The sequence below is a fragment of the Fonsecaea erecta genome (assembly GCF_001651985.1).
Source record: "Fonsecaea erecta strain CBS 125763 chromosome Unknown Scaff8, whole genome shotgun sequence".
NCBI lineage: Eukaryota > Fungi > Ascomycota > Eurotiomycetes > Chaetothyriales > Herpotrichiellaceae > Fonsecaea > Fonsecaea erecta.
The window spans coordinates 789,057-808,207 of NW_017387251.1; the positions used below are offsets into that span (position 1 = coordinate 789,057).

Consider the following 19,151-nt stretch of genomic DNA (forward strand, 5'->3'; position numbering starts at 1 on the left):
ACCGTTCCAAGGCGGCTAAATCTCTCATTTTCCAAATCCTAGCGGAATCTGCTGTGCACTCCCATCCGTTCCCAAACGTAATAATCAGGAGAAATGTGCATCATCATCAGCTTGTGATACCAAGCTTTGGCGCCCTCCACATCTTCCCAGTCCCTGTTCAACCATCCCACCCATTCGTTGTGACCTGAAGTCGGTAATTGGTATTAAAAGCAATGGTCCCAGTCCAGCCAGTCCTTATTCGTCATTACGCGGTTGCCGCCTTTTGAAAGTTCATCGCAAAATCCCCAAAAAAGCACCTTGATGAGTTTCCAAAACCACATTGACAGATCCGGGATCCCACGAAACAAAACCCGCCATGTCTCATTACGCCATGAAGCACCGTCGCCCAAGAAGAGCTAGCAACGTCTTGTCTGTACCGACAAGGACATGAAAACGACGAGCTGTGGGTGCAACTCAGGAGTGGAACAGATCCCAAGCTCTCGAGCACAGGCTCAAGAATTCCTCCTTCTTTGCTCTCTGTGTGGCTGGGCTGTCCCGTCCCTCCCCAAAGGGTCCATTATAACGAATTCGATCGGGACCAGGGCCGAGCGGTGGACTGCTACCGTCCTCGTACTCGTTACGGCTTCTCCTCCTGCTTGTGGATTGCATACTGGGTTGATATTTGTGTGGAGTGAGACTGTCCTTCTGTCCAGCGCGAGGTGAAGGGGGCGTTGGGGGTTGGTGACCACCATAGTGAACAATTTTCGGCAAGAGGTCCTCTCGTCCTCCGGTCATTTCGTGCACGGCTTCTTCCGCCGACCGATACTCCCTAGGTCGATCGAAACTGTGGGACTGGGGCTGGGAGGTCGGGTGGGCTGTTTGCGGAGGGAATCCTGGTGATGGCAGAGGAGGACCGAGACTTTGAGACGAAGTTGAGCTTGCGTGGAGAAAAGATGGTCGACCAGGGCCCGGGAGGAGCTCACTACCCCCAAAGACATCAGCAATAGGGGGCAGCCGGTTGGTGGTCTGTATGGCAGGTACGTGTTGAATATGTGAGTTTTGTGCCAGATTGTGTGTTTGATTGCTGACCTGCCTCGATGCGGGAGGAGGGTCGTGCCGCCCGGTGAAAGTCTGGTTTAATGGTGCGGACTGTATCACGCGTTCATTGGCAAATCGCTCTGCGGGCGGAGGAACAATCGATAAACCTGGTGGGGGTCTCTTCTTCGAACCGGCCACGGTGCTCTTGCTGGAAGTTGGGCCAGCCGCTTCACCGTTCTTTCCAGACTCTGGCGCATCGCCGCGGGCGGATTTAAGAAGTCTTGCCTGGATAATTGATCGTTGTTGATCCCTCACAGAAATGCTCCGTTCGAGCTGTTCTCGCATGGCGGGATCTTGGGTCTGGAATCCGGGCGACAAACAGGCCAACCCGACATCATGCATCACCAAGCCGTCCCTCGCAGTCAGTGGAGTTGCGGAAGGCCTTGAATTCAAACCGGTCGAGATTGCGGTGTTTGTGTTCAAGTCCAACTTCTTTGGCCGATGACGAGTGCTCGCCTGTAGCGAAGGAGAGGTCGGTGGCTCTTTCTTCACTATGATCTTTGGGTTTCCGGTGCTCCTACTGCTGGGTTGGCAGATAATCAGCTAACGTCTGGGAGAGGCTGTCAGAGCAACTTACGACCTGGGGGACCTTTTCCCGTCCGAAGGTGTCCTCTCATTAGTATTCATGCCACCGTTCATTTCCGAGACCATGGCGATATCTACATTCCTGTCCTTTGGATGCGAAATACTCGAAGGAGCCAATGGCGGATATGTTCTGGGGCTCGGATTGTGGTCAAGGGGTGGGAGCGCAGCAATTGCTGCTGGGGCGACAGCGGTCGACATATCGAGGGCGGCCGTCTGGAACTGGCTGCAGAGGGGGTTGAGCGTTCGAGTCGCACAGATAGCCTCTTCAGAACAGCAGTCGATTATCCCGCTCTTCCTCTCCGTGATAAGGACTTGTAGCCTCAAGCTTCCCGTCTGTTGTCGGTTGTAGAGGCGTCGGAAGACGAAAAAATATAATTGGACGCTAAACGAATGGCCTCGCCAGCAAGCAGCGCGAGATGGATGGCGGCGATTTGACAGAAAGCCGAGCACAACCCTGCGAGTAGCGAACGACCGTGATGGCGACAAAAAGATCGAGAGGCGACGTGAGGTGTTTTGTGAGAGACGGAATAGTAGGGAACGGGATGAGCAAAGCAACGAGCGGCTAGGTCGTGTTGAAAACAGACCTCGCAGATGCAGGCGACGGATGAATGAGGGAAGGGGGGAAAGGAAAGGATACGAGCACAAGTGCAATTGGGAAATGGAAATGGAAATGGGAAAAGGCGGGCTGCGCAGGGAGGGGAAGGGAGGTGCAGGACAGGGAGCAAATCGAACGCGCAGGAGAGCTCCAAGGGCGCCCCAAGGACACCCGCAAACGAGAGACAAGACACTGGTCGAGTCTCGCGAGTCTCGTTGGGTTCACCCTAGGGATTCAGAATCGGGGGGTGGAACAGATGAGATCAAGCCCCCTAGCCTCGACTGGTGTTAGGCCCACTAGCCCACCTGGCCAAGCCAGGGACAACGTCGAGAAGTGGCTCTGGGTGGGCTTCGGTGGCACTGGGGTTCCAAGAACCAACTGTCAGAGCTTCTGCTCGGCCTGCCATGTGTCTGCGCAGATTGTGGCCGTTAAGCCGAGTCTGGGCTAGCGATGGATAACCAGAAGGTTTCATGGGCGCCATGGAGGGCCTTTTTCCAGGGGGGCATGCATCTGACACGCAGCACCCACAGGCACCAAAGGTGCGTGCTTAGGCCGCGCCGAGCAGAGCCTACGACATAGCCTGATTCACTCCCCGACCTCCCATCATCAGCCTCTCTGCGGCCAGGCGGCCCTATGACTTGCTGGTCCTCTGACTCGGGGGCCAGGGATCAAATCGAGATATTATTCAAACTCCCCCCATCCTGCTGCCACCCATGACTCCCACCCAACCCGTTCATGTTTCGGAGTTCACTAGTTCGTTCCCTAGTCAGCCAACACACGCGGGAACCTCTCGGATGCGACAACTAAGCGACCTCATTCGACTGAGAGACTAAGCTTAAAGGCTTGCTTCGCGCTCCTGGGGCCTCTCGTCTTGCCCACCATGCGGCAAATCGTGTTTCATATCCCGAAGCTTTGCGTCAATATTGTTGCCATGGGCTTTTCGCCATCCTGGGTTTCACACTGTTTCTGACTCCAACGGCTCCTCCACAGAAGTCACGTTTGGACAGTGGAGGCAAACGAGCTGAACCTCGTGCTGTGAATGCCATTCTGACGCGCGGTGTCACATCATGGTCGCAAGAGATAGAGAGGACCTCGAGTGCACCAAGAGACCCGGAAGTTCGGATTCACACGGGCTGCACTAGGTCCAACATCAGCCTCTGACGAATGCATGTCACACGTTGCAATCGGATCCAAGTCCCTAACCAGGATTTGGACCATCGCCCAACTCAGAGGAGGACATGCAGCTTACCGCCCGCCACACATAGCCTAGGCCACATTTGATAAGGACTAGAGGCCTCGCAAATATTCTAGCTTGTGAAGTCGAAGCGAAGGTTACTCAGGCTGCATTTTCCAGATGCATCGATAGGCTCAATAGCCTTTCGAACGGAGCCTAGCAACAACCGCAGAACTCTCAATTCCCATTACAGTCAACGCTCTCGTCGGCGTCCAGCACTCGAGTATCCTGAATGGGCTACTCCATACTAACTAATCTTACCAGAAACAGGACACTACGCGGAGAAAGCCATACACTCTAGGTGAATCACAGGATGATGGTGAAACGCCTCTAGTGGCCGATCGTGCTGCGGCAGTGTTCGACTGCTGGGGCAGCTGAACGACGAGCAACAGCCACCACTATGGATCTTGATGGTGGCACTCGTTAGAACATGGCTCTTGGTTCTACACACCTTCAGCATTGTCGCCGAAAAAAAAAGGTCCCCGTGATCATTGTCCTACGTGACTTGTGTCAAAATCTTCCCGTCTTCCGAGGACCAGCCATTTCACAATTGGGCGTCTTCTCTCCCGCCAGTGGTCTCATATCTCGCTAGTTTCAGGCGCGGTATTGTCCAATTCCAACTGCCCCAACCTGACGCCACGAGAGAACCCAATCGTGGCGCCCAGATGAGCGAATGATAATGTGCCTTGAAACGCCCGCATAAGGCTAAGGACTCCCTTTGGCAGTCAAGCTGCCTCCTTGTCTCGCTTCGAGTGTAAAAACGGTTGCTTCAGATCATGTTCTTGTTGACAGAACTATCATATCGTCGGGCTTGTGTCAACGCAAGGGTGGATTTATTGCGTTTCCCGCGTGTGTCGCGTGGCACAAACACTGGAAAAACATTCGCTAGTTCGGCCGTCGATAAAAGATCCTGGTTGTGCCACCGGGATCGATAGTTACTGACGCCATTGCTTCAGACATGCCCGTTATGCACGTCTATTTGCAGCCATGTGCAAAGCATCTTCAGAATGGGATCTACCCACCTCGCCACCTTGCCTTTCTTTCACCATCCTTCGGTATGTCCTCGTAGGTCGGCGCATTCACGACGTCAATGTCTACAGTATAGAGCATTCCATGAGCCATTACCAGCTTCAAGTCCATTCACTGGGTCAAAATGAGCAGCATACTGCAAAGCTTTAAACCCCCCAAAAAGTAAGGCAATCAGGATCGCCTGATCAATACAACCATTGTTAAGACTTTTGCTTGGCAAAGACGATATCTCGGGGACGGGTGTACTATCACGTCTTTGTCGTATGCAGCACTCGTATTATAGGGTCTTTTCGCATCGATCTCAATCGGGTACCTTATGCTATTGATGGCCGAAAGGGTTCCTTGCACTGTGCTCTGTGACTTCGGGCGTTTCGTGCCGGCTCTGGGTTGGTCCGCACAATGTGTCTGGAGAGGACGTCACAGTGGACGGGATGACCTTGCCTCATTTCTTATGCTTCAACTATGAGAGCGTAACTTGAAGCAAGTCTTGATAGCGTGCTGTTCCTATTTGTCGTCTGAGTGGGTGGTGGAAGGGGGGCCATTATGGCATCGCGCTTCACAGAAGCTCATAGATCTTCTCGCTACGGCGCCCATGAATCAGGAACGCCCATTATGCCTTGTAATACTTTGAGCAAAAACTCTCCTTTGGGACATATCGGAGACTGTATTCGCACACCAGTGGGTAGACCTACGACACTCGAGGCAGGGTCTTCATGATTTGAGATCCCCATCCGAGCAGCTCCTCACGAATCCTTTCCTCTGTTTTTATGCGATCCCAGAATCAGCCGGTTGTGTCGTCACTGGACCTTTCGGCTGAATGAAACTGCTGTGCTTGCGATGTAACAGAGCACCGAAAGAGCACACGGCGTCGTCATCCCCCACCAGTGATATGCAAAAGTCAAGAAACAGGGCGCAGTCGCCCCTCCACGGGTCATAGCAACAGTGGCAACAGGTTTATAACGAGAGAGTAGATGCGAGGGAGTATTGGAATACCTCGTACTATTCATTATGTTGATCATGTCCACTTCAGCCTGGCCTGTTCCTGATTGGGTGGCTGCCTCTAGGGTCTTGGCAGCTAAACCTGTTCTGTCCTGAGGCTGAAGATTTTACATGCCGCCTCTTCTTCCGACTCGACGACGTTCTTCACCAGCATCCATCGGAGAAAGACATCTTGCACAGATAAAACAAACATGTCGGAGGTTCCGGAACACGACGTGAATGATCCCGAGTATATCGAGGAGTTGCTGCTGCGCGGTGTGAAGAAACTGGTTGTGGTAAGTCTCGAGGGGAAGGATATTCTCTGGGAGGGCGGGATGTATATGAAAAAATCTTTTGACCTACGATACTGATCGCCTCTATCCTACAGCTTCCCGGCGCATCCTCGCACGCGGCGTCATTTCAATTTGAGAAAGAGGATCACACAATGGGCAATGCCCTGCGGTACTTTGTCAACAAGAAGTATGGTCCCCGTAGCCGTTGAGGATGCTTGGCTATATGACATGGACTGATCTTGACAAGCCCCGACGTGGAATTCTGTGGCTATACCATTCCACACCCTTCCGAAACCAAAATGAATATGCGGATCCAGACTTGGGGTGAGTGACTTCTCGTGGTGTTGCCATTTCCGAACACCCAAATTCTGACTCAGAGTAGAGGACACCGAAACGACAGCGGTCGACGCACTCAGGAAAGGGCTGCTGGACATGATCGATGCTTGTGACGTGGTGTCGAAGAAATTCTCCGAGGCGCGAGACGAATTCAATGCCTCAAATTCATGACCCGTTTATCACGAAAAGCCAGGCTTGTCGGGGAGACAAGATCTTGCATTGGAAAAGGCGCCTGGAGTGTCGGCTTGATTCTGCTCTTTTTCATTTTAGCTATGTACAATTGCTTCGCCGCCGCTGCCCAGGTGGGTATTTTGCATCAGTTCCGGCCCTAGGAAGACAGAAGAGTTAGCCAGGCAGGAATAGCATGGATTGGGTGTGCAGTATTGGTTGATGCATACCTCGAGGAAACCCTGGATGAAGTTCTTGGGCAGTTTCGCGTTCTCATCTTCGTCCACCCGAAAATATTTCATGACGTGGGTGTATTGCTTCCAGTAGTTCAACATTTCCTGCGGTGAACAAACGGTCACATCAGTATCCGGCACGCTGTCTCCGAAACCTCATCATTGCGGGATCTTGAACCCACCTGAAACTCTGCATGACTCTGCTGAAGCAGCACGTCGACCGCCTGTACGTTGTTGACATATCTGTGCTTTTCGAATTCTTCTCTGACCTTCGTGCGGATTCGGGAGACCGGCATGTTCAGGGAGTAGAGCTGCTGGATCTCAGGTCCCTGCATTGAAAAACCCTCTGTGTCAGCCCATCCGTCTCTTCTCCAAGTGCAGCAGGTCTGGTATTGTACTCGCGTACCGCTCTCAGCCATTCTCGGTAGGACTTCAGGACTCGCCGTCGTGCATCGGACCAGTTGATTGCTGTCGGCCGGTTAGTGAAACTGGCACGGAAGAGGACTGGAATCGAGGAATGGGCCTGTACAGGAACGTGACCGTTGGGCCAGATATGTGGGATTGATGACCATCTTGAGCTTTCAGCTCTCACATAGGAAGACCTTCGAGAGTCTGTGGAGGGCTGCGGATTCAATCGACGTCGAGGTGGCAGTTCAAGTGTGGTGGTGAGTCTAGCTCCAAGCTCGGGGCGCCAGCGTCACCTTTCCGCCTGTGTTTGCTCCGCAGATCTCACTCACAGTGTACATAGGTACGACACGGAAGCGAAAAAGCAGCGACTGGAAGCTCCGCTTTTGGCAAGAGTCAGACCGAACGGATTTACTGGGTTTTTCTTTTACGACTATCTTTTCTCTACAAGTACTCCTCCAGACAGATCAAGATGGGGTCCATAGAACGAATCATGCCGGTAGCGTTACCGCGGCGAACTCACACACTCTCGCGCATCACCAACGAGACCAAGATCCAGGTGTCGCTCTCGCTAGATGGAGGCCCACTTCTCGCCTACGAAGACTCCCAGCATTTCCCTTCCTCGATATCTCCAGCTCAGAAACAGTCACACCCCGACGTGCTGGTTCCCCTGCCCGCATCACACCATGCGACACAGATCACGCCCACGCAGCAGATAGCCATCTCCACGGGCATTGGATTTCTGGACCACATGCTGCACGCCTTGGCAAAACATGGAGGTTGGTCCCTTGCCATCCGAGCAAGCGGTGATTTGATCATCGACGACCACCACACAGCCGAGGATGTTTTTCTGGCAGTCGGCTCTGCATTCAACGCTGCGCTGGGCAAACGCACGTCTCTCGTCCGCTTTGGCCGTGGTGACGCCCCACTCGACGAGGCGCTGTCGTGGGCCGTCATCGACCTCTCGAACCGACCGTACAGTGTGATTGACTTTGGATTTACTCGAGAGAAGATCGGTGATCTAAGCACTGAGATGATCACCCATGGCCTCGAGAGTTTTGCCCAGGCCGCCAGTGTGACCTTGCATGTGAAGTGTGTCTATGGAAGCAACAACCACCACCGAGCAGAGAGCGCTTTCAAGGCGCTGGCAGTGGCTTGCAGGCAAGCTTGCGAGAGGAGAGCTGAGGGGGCAGTGGGCAGTGGCGATGTGACGAGTACCAAAGGCGTGCTTGGATCAAGTGTGACGGGGTAGCACCAATGAATTGATGGAGAGAGCGAGTTTTATTCTCTTGTGGTTGTCTGGTTTTGAACAGGTTCACGGCGCAAAGACGGGATGACCGGCCATCCCGCCCCCAAGAACAAATTGGCGTGCCGCTTAGTAGCAATGATTTGTCCAAACGGCAAACCTAGCCAAACACCGAATGTTGCAACGCAAGCTCCGCCGAGGGAGTGACTCCCTTCCTTCGTACTGTGAGACCTGAGAATAGAATGCCCGAACAATACCAATTCCTGTGCAAGTCATAAAGTCATGCCAACTCAAACACGTTTTGTTTAACCCAAACCACCCCAGGCGCCTCGAATCCTCCTCGCTAACTGCAAATCCTTCTGCATGATGGTAACCCGCTTCGCATGTATCGCGCACAGGTTTGTGTCTTCGAAGAGATGCACGAGAAATGCTTCGCTCGCTTCCTGGAGCGCCTGGATCGCCTGGCTCTGCCACCGGAGGTCTTGCGCCGCGTGGTATGGAAGGATGGACAGGGCGATTTCACGCACGAGGCGGGCGAACGGGAGTTTGAGGATCAAGAGGTCGGTCGATTGCTGGTATCTTCGGATTTCTCGGAGCGCGAGTGTTCCAGGTCGATATCTTCGGGGCCTTCGCACGGGTACGGGATCGCCAGCTGTCAATGGGTGTTAGAATTGGGGTGCTGGGCAGTTAACATGGCGGTCTCGGGACTTACGTTGCGCGCGAAGTCGCTTGCCAGATACCTGTTTAGGCGATATTCCCACTCGTTGGGCTTGCCCTCTTTTCGGGGTAGCAGGCCCTGAACGTCGCCGGATAGTCTTTGTCTGAGCCATGAATATCACTTGTGGAACGGTAGGTTTGGCCCTGAGAGTTGATGGTAGGTGAAGGAATGAAGGTGCGGAAGCGCCTGGCTGGACGAGCAGCTATCAGATGGGTTTCGAGGTTTGCAGAGATGGGCGCATCGGGATCAGAGCTTGCTGAATGCAGCCCGGACGCAATGCTCCACGGTAAGAAACGTATAGAGGAACCAGATGAAAATGAATGATGCGTGGGCACATTGAAGGTCGCGTCGCTCAACATTCTCCGCGCGTGTCAAGATCCACTTTCAGGTACTGCCACGTGACTGCGTCATAGAGTCTCTGGCCGCTTTACTAAATGGTTGCTCGCTCTACCTGCCCGTTTCATCGCCGTCCCCCTTGTTCGGGAGCCATGGGTCGCCATGGTTGCTGCGCTTCGACATCATTCCATACCTTCATCCCGCGCCCTGGTGAAGCCTGGACAACCCTCGTCTCTTACGTCCTTCCACGAGTATGTCTCATTTCCTATGAAAGAGGCCACCTAACCACTTGACCTTTCAACCCCTACATGAACCTTTCCCTTCCTATACTGTCACCAATTCCGCCTGCAGATCAGTTCTACCATGACTACTCTGACCTGCGCTCTCCGATCCTGACTCAGTCCGTCCTATCGCCTATATACACCATCGTCCAGAGCCCAGAGTTCTTCTCAGACTTCTCCCGTACCATCCGTCCCTTTTTCGATCTTATACCCTGGATAATGGCCGCGATACTTGGGGGTGGAGGTGAAGATGGCCTCGGTCAGCTGGGGCAGTTTCCCCTCGAACAATGGTTCTTTGAGATGCCACCTTGCACCCGGTATTGGACGACCGCAACGGTAATTACATCTATCCTGCTGCAATGCAAAGTCATCACGCCATTTCAGTTGTTCTATTCGTGGCGCGCAGTTTACTATAAGTCGCAGGTGGGTGTATATCTCTTCGAGAAATAAACGGGCGTTTGCTGATTGTCCCCAGTATTGGCGACTATTAACCACGTTCATATATTTTGGGCCGCCGTCCTTGGACCTGGCCTTCCATGTGTTCTTCCTTCAGCGATATTCTCGACTGTTGGAACAAGGATCTGGGCCTTCACCGGCCGTCTTCTCTTGGCTGCTATTATACGCATGCACGTCCCTCCTCGCCCTGAGCTCGCTTACCACCTCCATCCCATTTCTGGGCTCAGCACTATCAAGCACTCTTGTATACATCTGGTCACGACGCAATCCTGATACCCGATTGAGCTTCCTCGGCGTGCTCGTCTTCACCGCTCCTTATCTTCCCTGGGTTCTAATGGCCTTCCACATGTTCATGCACGGCAGCATTCCCAAGGACGAGATACTTGGTGTGATTGTTGGCCATGTCTATTACTTCTTCGCGGATGTCTGGCCTGGTTTGCATGATGGCCAACGACCGATGGATCCTCCCGAGTTCTGGGTCCGCTTGTGGGAAGGCCGACGAGGAGAAACTGGCGTTCGAAACATTGATGGTGACGTGGCGGCCGCAGCTGCTAGGCCAGGCGAAGTACGATAATTCCGAGCCACATCTCGAACTGAACAAATTCAAATCTCTTATCCTGTTGCGGCCAGGATGATGACACCAATAGAGCCTGGACTTTGATCTACACATAGACGGCGCAAAACGCAATAGATCTGTGATTACTCGCGAAATCCGAGTTTATTGGGATACGAATATCAGCATATCATTCTCGTGGATATGTTTCCGAATAGCCTCCACTGTGCCTCGCGAACTTGGAATCGGTGGCGCGCCAGAAGTCTGCATTCCTGGCAGCACTCAACCTATGATCCTCGAGGCATTCCACTCCATTCTTTGACTGCTTGACGACTTTACGGCTCATCATCATTTAGCCACGAGTGCACATTCCCAGCCCTCCAGTATAAGATCAAGACTCTTGGGGATGAAAGTCGCAGAAGCTTACGCACAAAGAAGCTCAAACCTGTCGAGGAGTTTTTGTTGACTTTTTGTTGACTATTCGCCTGGAAAGAGAGAATTATACAATACCCGCCTGCCTGCCTGCTTCGTCTCACGAGGCTGAAACATCTTGGTCTCCGGCAGATCAACCCGGAAGACGCATCTTCAGACCAGCGAATCAGGATGGGTCGACTTTTTCGATGGCTGATCTGGCCACTAATCTCTACAGCTGCGTTATGCAAACATCAAGATTTTTCCAAAAGATGATGCACAGCCACTACGCCTGGCACCAAAGTTTCGGCACACTGTACGATTTGCCACAATGTTGAACGAGGACAAGCATATGGGCTTTTCATCAACATCGCCCGCTATCAAACGAGAAAAACTGAAAGCTGAGGGGGGCATCCAGTCGTTTGAACCCAAGTTTATTAAAAATACGTGACCCACAAGCGAGGGATATACATGGGATCCATCAAAACACCACAGCACCGGATGGATCCAGCCATGCCAAAGTTTGGGCTTCCTCTGGTCACCGCAAGTTTCCGCTGGATCTCCTGTCTACCAAAATTCCTCTCTTGAGCACAGCATGGGAACAGGTCTACCGATGGCACATCCCTCTGTGAAGCCTACACTGGGTTGATCTCGCGCCTGAGCGATTGTCCATAAATACGAGCTCTTCCCTCGAGCAGTCTGCAATACTTTCTTCCTCCACTCATACTCTCATTGCTTCTGTTTCATCCTCTCTACACTTTGTACCTCTGCTTATCTCACTCTTTACCACTTTATCTATCTCTATGGATTCTCCCATTTCCTCCTCCTTTTGCCTTGCGCTTGAGCCCTTGTCGCTTTGCCTCCACCGCATCGCCCTGAGCCTTGCCTGGTCGCATTGCCTTGAGTGTGCCGCCCTGTCGCATTGCCCTGCGTGCCTTGCCTTGGCTCGGCGTCCTATCCTCCTGGCCTACGTCCTTCTCTCGTGGACCTCTACATATCCTTACCACCAACCAACTATTTTTATCCTCGAATATCCTTACTACCAACCGTTCCTACCTCTACCTCTCCACTATCCTTATCTTCACATATCCTCACCACCGACTATTCCTGCCTCTACCTCTACCCTGTCCCCATCCTCACACATCCTTTACGACCGACGCTTCCGACCTCTACACTTATCCTTATCCTCGTATCATTATCTTCACGCTAATTTTAAACCAGAAAAAACAGCTTTCTGTCGCATCAGATTCTGTTCGCATTCTGTATATGTGTGTGGTGTCTCTGTGTATCCCTGCCGGCACGTTGACCACCAATTTTTTGTCCACACTCAAATCGCTTGTGCATAGCTATGGCCTTTCCACTACCGCCACTGACGCAACGAGGTTTTCTTTTTCATCATTGCTCTTTTTGCCTTGTTGCAAAGCATTGGAGAAGAAGGAGAAGAAGGAGAAGAAGGAGAAGAAGGAGAAGAAGGAGAAGAAGGAGAAGAAGGAGATCACTAGTACATGTTCCTCACTCGACCTCTCTTAGCTGGAGCAGTACCTGGTCACATAGGGAAGTAGCGGCGGGTGTGGGTGAATGCTGAGAACATGTGTGTGTGTGTGTGTGTGAGAGAGAGAGAGGGGGCAGGGAGGGAGAACCAGACTGATTGCTTGTTTGCTGGCTAGCTGGCTGGTTTTGCTTCCCGTCAGTAACATACTGCTCGCCGCCATGCCGTTGACGTCGTGCTACGACTTATTTAGGACATCCCGTCCATCGTAAGGAGTTCGTGGTCCGATGTCCTCGACGCGGACGCATCGGGAATGAATTCCCCCACTGTTATGTCCACGGAGACACCTACCTCTATACGTGACAACAGGTGGATTGTTTGATATGTTGCTGAACGACATACGTATATGTACCGCAGGTACGTGCCGAGACGAGGAATGGGAAATGCACATGGACTACTCAACTCAACTCGTGTTTCTTCGTCTGGCTCTATGGGACCTATGGAGGGCAAAGCAAGAGCGAATGTGGGAACGGGCGCCTCTATCACAACCATGCTTGCCACTTTGCGAGATGAAGAAACATTAATGCGCTTGTCGATCGTGTATCAAGGGCTCTCCAGCCGAAAGTTGGTCTTTCCTGGCTCGTTGTCATCCCGTCATGCACAACATCCCACCTGTCATCCGGTCTGTCGTTTGTTGGTATCATCATCACATCCGCTCAACCAGGAGCACGTCATGCTGCCGCGGGATCATCGAGGCATTGCTTTACTTGAAGACTTTGCCGTCAGCCCACTCGTACGTCTTGCCATTGACCTCGATCGGCTTGTCCCACGACCACTGGTTCTCGACGAATTCCTTGTCTTCAGGCTTGCTGGGATCGAGCTTGGTGAACTCGTAGCTCTCCCAGTCTGGGGCGACGTCGAATGCGGGCAAAGCTTCGTCACCACGAACCAAGAAAGCGCCTTGGATGACCGAATCATTGGCCTGGCCGTACACCGAGGCAGCGCCAAAGAGGTATTTGCGAGAAGCCTCCAGGCGGTTGAAGAATCCACCTATTGGAACAGTTAGCTAAATGGCGAAGCCTCACAGACAGAGGCGCGACTCACCGATGAGGTTGGAAGACATGAAAGTCAACGTCAACTCGTCATTGTACTTGTAATCGATCCTCCACAGGGAGTACTCCTCTGGCTTGTAGTGCTCCCAGAACCAAGGCAACGCCACGGAACGAGTATCCTCGTTGGAATACTTTCTCTTCCAGTCATCGAGAATAAGAGTCGGCTTTGGCAGTGCTTCGAGAGGATGTTTGGCCTTGACTTCTGGTTTGGCCTCTTCCTCTTCCTCTGCCTCTTCCTTCTCGGGTTTCTTCTCGGCCTTCTTTTCAGATGCAGCGGGGGCCTTAGCAGGCTTTGCTTCCTTCTTGGGCGGGGTGTACTTCACGGCCTCTTCAACTATGATTGGCTCGGCAACAATGGCCTTCCAGATAGGTTGGTTGGTGACGGTCTCGAACCAACGCGTGGTGTTTGGGTTCTCTGCACGCCATTCCTTGTCAAGGACGTACTGGAAACCACGAGACATTTGCGAGGTCACGTAGAGGTCTGCGAGCGTGATGCGTTCTCCAACCAGGAAGGTGTGAACGAGAAAATGTTGCTCAAGAGCATGGATAGCATCCTGGGCAAGCTTCTTGTGGTCATCAACCGACTTCTTGTTGTACGCCACTTTGCCAATCAAGGGGCTGAACCAGCCAGAAAGGTTGGGGAGAATTTCGCTGTTGGAGAAGGACATCCATCGCACAATAGAAGCATAGTCTTGCTTGGTTTTCCCAAGGAGAGTGGTCTTGTCGTTCTGCGAAGCAACTGCAGTGAACCGTCAGTGGGGGCTCACAGTTTGATCAGTGGCACAAAACAAGGATTGGGAACATGGTCTCTCAGAGTTCAATGTAGTCAACAAGCGTCATTCAGACAGGGATAACTGATTTGATAATATGGCTCATCTTTGGGGGCACGAAATGACCAAAGGACATGGCAAAGCGGGGCAAGACTCACAGTAAATGGCAATGGCAATGGACTCTGTCAAGATGAAGCCATTGGAACCAACGAAGGTGGGAATTCGTGACAGAGGGTTCAACTTGCGATACTCGGGATCTGTGACGGGGGTCCTGGTCTCGACGAGTTCGATGTCGAGGTTGTTCTCCTTTGCGACCGCCAGGAGGACGGTGCTGCGGGCGTTTTCCTACAGTCATGTCAATAACGCTTTTAATGCCTCAGAGATGTAGATCCGCGTGGTGCTTACCTTGTATCCGTAGAGCTTTCCGAACGACATCTTGGCTCTGTGTACAATAGGTCGCGGGAAGAGTAGAGAATGAAAGGATTGCTGGTGGCTAGTTGTTCGTGGAGAAAACGAAATTCAGTCACAACAAATTTTTGAGGTCAGTCACAGTTCCCGCCTTTTGCGGCGCAGGCTCTCGAAAAAGCTTGGCGGAATGCCGTGCCCGAAGTCTAAGCTCCGACCTCACAACTTCTTCCTTTATCCAGAGTTTCGTTCGATTCGACAACCATGGTCCCTCACAGTCGTCTTCACCTCTCCTAGAACATGGCGCGGCCTTCAGCGCGGGCCTTCCCGTCCACTATCGCGTGGATGTGTCGCCCATGTCGACTTCACGACAAAATCCAATTGACAGTTGGTCGTCAATGGGTTCAGCCTCTCGGACGGCAACAGAGCTTCTCTACGACAAAATATCATTCCGCCGCAGAGGTCCAGATCCGTGCTGCCCCCGAGATAGATCTTGAAGACTCTACATCTGTGCCCGCTCGAATCCTTCCTCGGTCTCCCTCCTATTTCACAGCCTCTCCGGTGTTCAACGATCACCTCCTACTATTACAATCTCTTGTCAAGAAACATGCATCACTACCAACAGCTCCTCCAGACCAGATACCACGGCCTGCATGGCTGAAACTCAATCAATACCGAAGCTCGACAGGCGAACAGGTGGCTGCTTCAAAGTATTCCAAAGTGCTAGTGCTCTTGACGAGACTAAACAAGATCCATCCCCGATATTGTCCCAAGGAAGTCAGGCAGATCCTTTCGCGATTTCGACGGCCCGGCTCGGAAGAGATACAAAAAGCAAAGCCTGGCAAAATCGATGACTATGGCAGGTCTGTCGGTATCGGACGAAGGAAGGAGTCTTCGGCGAAGGTGTATCTGGTGGAAGGGACAGGAGACGTACTGGTCAACGGACGCAGTATCGTCCAGGCATTCCCACGGCCCCACGACCGAGAGAGCGCACTGTGGGCGTTGAAGATCACACAAAGAATGGACAAGTACAACGTTTTTGCATTGGTGTCGGGAGGGGGGACTACTGGTCAGGCCGAGTCCATCACGTTGGCTCTTGCCAAGGCTCTGCTGGTACACGAACCAGCTCTTAAGCCGGCTCTGCGACGAGGTAAGCGAAGTGTGTCCCATCTGTGCTCGTTCTTCAGTCACTAATTCTTAATCCAGCCGGCTGTGTTACTTCGGATCCCAGACGCGTGGAACGAAAGAAGCCCGGTCGACTCAAGGCACGCAAGAAGCCAGCTTGGGTCAAACGGTGAGATCTCGAGGTACCGCCAGGGGTACTTGTTTGTACATCAGTATACCAGAGTTTGGACGAGATTCAGGTCAGATCCTTGTGTGCTCTCACCTGCAGAGGGCAGGAGGTGGTGGGCACGAATCCTGTGGTGATTCCCATGGTTTCAATCGGGGGAAATCTTCTGGTTCGTGGCTCCTCAAGGGGGGAGGAATATGTCATTCTGACTTAGATTCTCATGGTACGGTACTACGCCTCAACGTGCTGCATGATGGAATCCGGTGCCGAACCATTGAATCGGCATGGGAAGATCTTGTCAGCCCTGTAGACAGAGTAACACAGACATGACTTCGATGCAGACAGATGCCATCTGTGCTGGTCGAGGCGATATTGACGTTGGCGCTCCTCACGTGCCTCTCGTCCGATACAGAAGCCTTGTTCATATCTGGGTGTTTTTTCTCGATTCCTCCATGTCGCGTCGCACCAACTCATCTCACTACGCTGCCTGCACTTTTGATTCTGACTGCGCCAATCTCACGGCCATCAGAGGGTCTGCCCAACGTTCTCAACGCTCCTCCAAGCGAGATGTCAGATCTCCCAGCAACGTCCGCCGTGATATGTCGCTCCGGCGACACCGTCTTGGTGAGCTCCCCTAAGCGAGATGCCGGCAGATCCCTCTGCAAGACTTCGATGGCCTCGAATGTTGACATGTGCATGCACATGTCGAACCACCAGTTCAAGCCTAGCTCGACGCCCTGCACGGCGCACGCAACTTCGCAAAATAGAATGAATGATTTGCATCCTTGTTCCGTGGAGCCGTTGTAAGAGAAGAGAGGGCTCGCCCTCCCGAGGCTGCTTCGGAAGAGGTTTTCCAGAAGAGCAGGCGGACCCGTCTTCATTCCTGAAACGCGTGTCCAAAATCTGACGAGTACCTAGCCAGATGGGAAGTTGTACCTACGAAGGCTCAGCATAAGCACCACGGGGAATCCGCCGAGTGCCCGCCAGCAATCCAAGGCTCGCCGATCGCAGTCGCCTATGAAACTCCACGGCTCGACGGCTCTAGCATGATTCTGAGTATGGAGAATGTACCGAGTACACCAAGAACCCTTCCCCGACGACGTGTGCTGCAGCTCGCGTCATGAGACTGTACCGAATGTTTGTGTTGGAGTACGGTAGATGTCAACAAGGACCGAGCCACAAAGGACATGAAACGGAGCGCTGAAACGCGCCCTCTAAGCCACACGCTAGACCGAGCGTCCAGGATGACCCTGCTCCAGTGCGGCTCGGAAATACACACATCAAAACAACCCCGCAAGAGCAGTTGAAGATGCCCATCGGCACTTACGACCACCGTGATGCCTTGAACAAGTCGGCATGGATTCAATCTTACCAGTTCCCATAAGAAATTCTGCTGCTGCTGTCGGATTGCGGAGAATGTTTGGGAACCTAAACCGCTCAAGGAACCAGGTGTGAAACACATGCATGCTGCAGGACTCCTTGTTCCCACTCCGCCGCCGTCGCACGGGTTTGCCAATAACGCATCTGAAATTATGTCAAAGATATCATTGGCGTGAGAAGTCCGAGGCCACCTTGTCGCGTCCGCGCAGATGCAGACAGCATGCAGGTCCAGCCTCAGGACGAAATTGGAGCCAAAGCAACAAGTGGACGCCTTGAACGCGCAGTCTACATGACCCGGAGATTGTGATGCTGAGGTGGGAAGGAGACCCAAAATCAAATCTTTTTACCAGATGTGCGGTGAATACGATGCGACCATGTGTACGGGAAGCAAACGTGGCTGCGTCGACCATATGACAGGTCAGGCGTGGGGATTTGCAATGCGTCCAGCTCTGACACAACACGAGCACATCACGCACACTTCAGGCTCTGGCTGACAGCTCGCCAGATCTTTGGGTTCATGTTACCATTATTGTTGCCATCCGACTGGCTGATGCATGGCTCGGCCGATAACGCCTCCAGATCGAGGGATGTCAGGTACACTCCGACATGTCACTATCGGGATAGAAAGCCATTGGGACCTCGAACATATGCCCTACCTAGACTTGTTCCGTCGACCTTGTCGGACAACTACCTTTGGACATAAATCCTTTATTGGGACGATTTTCAAGCCAAAGTAATGCTGACTACACCGGTACTACACACAGTCTTTGCTTTCGGAAAGCCCGTCCGTTGCCCAGGCCGGAGTCTCGTTTCGCAACAGACACAGGAGCCTCCATGTATTTGCGGGATCGCTTTTTCGTCTCCTCGATCGAGGGGACATCTCACTTGGTTTGTAGTCGAGGCTCTTGGCCAGAGGGGTCCCGGTGTACACAGCCACGGTGCCCGTCGAGCCATTGTTCCAATCCCTTAGAACGGGTGCCATCCGTCAAACGGCGGTTGTGCAGCTGACCATAGGCTTCCTGTGACACAACACATCCCCGAGTCGGACTTTGAGGGGGACCTCTAAAATAATTACTTGAATATCAACCAGTGGCGCCAACGTGTGTGCCCCAACACCCTCCTCAGCCGAGTTGATATATACCATCACAGCTGAGGTCGAGCACGCTGGACTTGTCGTCTTGGTCAATGGCTGCTTCCCAAGGCATCACCCAAGACGTCGAGCCACAATGGGGCAACCAACCCTTATGCCTGGTGCAGACGGTTTGAATGGCTTGAGCTCCGACCAGGTGTCATGCTCCCCCTGCTTAATGTTCCTCGGGCGCCACACTCTAAATCTCGCCTGGCGCTCCGGCAGGTGGGTGCCAGTGGCAGACTAAGACGCAAGCCTTGTCAGACCAGTGGCTAGTCCGGCTCCCTTGCGCTTGATGAGAACGCCCCTCGGCCATTAGCGAACCCCTTGCGAATGTCCTGGAACAAGATCCACCGGCGGGGACGTCATGCCCATTCAGACGCTTCTTTTGCCTGGTTTTTGCCCATGGCTCGTCCCATCCTGACGCTTGTGAGGGTGTCATCATTCCAGCATCCATGAACCTTGGGCAGCGTCACCAATGCCTGCTGGGAGGTAACAGCTTGGTTCTGAAAGCCCTACCTGCAAAGCTTTCAACCCGCCGGCTGCTGGGTGGCTGGCCTCTTCGAAATGGACCCTTTGGCATTCGCCCCCAGGCTATGGTGGGCATCTCTGTCCTCCTGTGGCGCTGCCCACTTCAAAAG

The 19,151-nt window shown here is 52.9% G+C and overlaps 8 protein-coding genes across 8 annotated transcripts; 4 read left to right on the forward strand and 4 right to left on the reverse strand.

Moving 5' to 3' along the window:
* Positions 1-453: 453 nt before the first annotated feature.
* AYL99_08958 (hypothetical protein) lies at positions 454-1,860 on the reverse strand (the record flags this gene model as incomplete). The annotated part of the gene is made up of 2 exons (XM_018840466.1): positions 454-1,600; positions 1,655-1,860. The coding sequence occupies 2 exons, from the start codon at positions 1,858-1,860 to the stop codon at positions 454-456; spliced, it is 1,353 nt and encodes a 450-aa protein (XP_018690213.1).
* A 3,850-nt stretch (positions 1,861-5,710) lies between these two features.
* AYL99_08959 (DNA-directed RNA polymerase III subunit C19) lies at positions 5,711-6,298 on the forward strand (the record flags this gene model as incomplete). The annotated part of the gene is made up of 4 exons (XM_018840467.1): positions 5,711-5,794; positions 5,887-5,978; positions 6,039-6,115; positions 6,174-6,298. 4 exons carry the CDS (start codon positions 5,711-5,713, stop codon positions 6,296-6,298), a joined length of 378 nt encoding a protein of 125 aa, XP_018690214.1.
* Positions 6,299-6,443: 145 nt separating this feature from the next.
* Positions 6,444-7,100, reverse strand: AYL99_08960 (hypothetical protein; the record flags this gene model as incomplete). The annotated part of the gene is made up of 5 exons (XM_018840468.1): positions 6,444-6,455; positions 6,526-6,633; positions 6,711-6,857; positions 6,935-6,996; positions 7,058-7,100. The coding sequence occupies 5 exons, from the start codon at positions 7,098-7,100 to the stop codon at positions 6,444-6,446; spliced, it is 372 nt and encodes a 123-aa protein (XP_018690215.1).
* Positions 7,101-7,426: 326 nt separating this feature from the next.
* Positions 7,427-8,185, forward strand: AYL99_08961 (hypothetical protein; the record flags this gene model as incomplete). Its single annotated transcript, XM_018840469.1, has 1 exon — positions 7,427-8,185. One exon carries the CDS (start codon positions 7,427-7,429, stop codon positions 8,183-8,185), a length of 759 nt encoding a protein of 252 aa, XP_018690216.1.
* A 299-nt stretch (positions 8,186-8,484) lies between these two features.
* Positions 8,485-9,009, reverse strand: AYL99_08962 (histone H3-like centromeric protein CSE4; the record flags this gene model as incomplete). The annotated part of the gene is made up of 2 exons (XM_018840470.1): positions 8,485-8,831; positions 8,892-9,009. 2 exons carry the CDS (start codon positions 9,007-9,009, stop codon positions 8,485-8,487), a joined length of 465 nt encoding a protein of 154 aa, XP_018690217.1.
* Positions 9,010-9,733: 724 nt separating this feature from the next.
* AYL99_08963 (hypothetical protein) lies at positions 9,734-10,544 on the forward strand (the record flags this gene model as incomplete). The annotated part of the gene is made up of 2 exons (XM_018840471.1): positions 9,734-9,937; positions 9,990-10,544. The coding sequence occupies 2 exons, from the start codon at positions 9,734-9,736 to the stop codon at positions 10,542-10,544; spliced, it is 759 nt and encodes a 252-aa protein (XP_018690218.1).
* Positions 10,545-13,186: 2,642 nt separating this feature from the next.
* On the reverse strand, positions 13,187-14,740 carry AYL99_08964 (hypothetical protein; the record flags this gene model as incomplete). Its single annotated transcript, XM_018840472.1, has 4 exons — positions 13,187-13,473; positions 13,528-14,274; positions 14,464-14,650; positions 14,711-14,740. 4 exons carry the CDS (start codon positions 14,738-14,740, stop codon positions 13,187-13,189), a joined length of 1,251 nt encoding a protein of 416 aa, XP_018690219.1.
* A 270-nt stretch (positions 14,741-15,010) lies between these two features.
* Positions 15,011-16,008, forward strand: AYL99_08965 (hypothetical protein; the record flags this gene model as incomplete). The annotated part of the gene is made up of 2 exons (XM_018840473.1): positions 15,011-15,860; positions 15,917-16,008. 2 exons carry the CDS (start codon positions 15,011-15,013, stop codon positions 16,006-16,008), a joined length of 942 nt encoding a protein of 313 aa, XP_018690220.1.
* Positions 16,009-19,151: the final 3,143 nt, after the last annotated feature.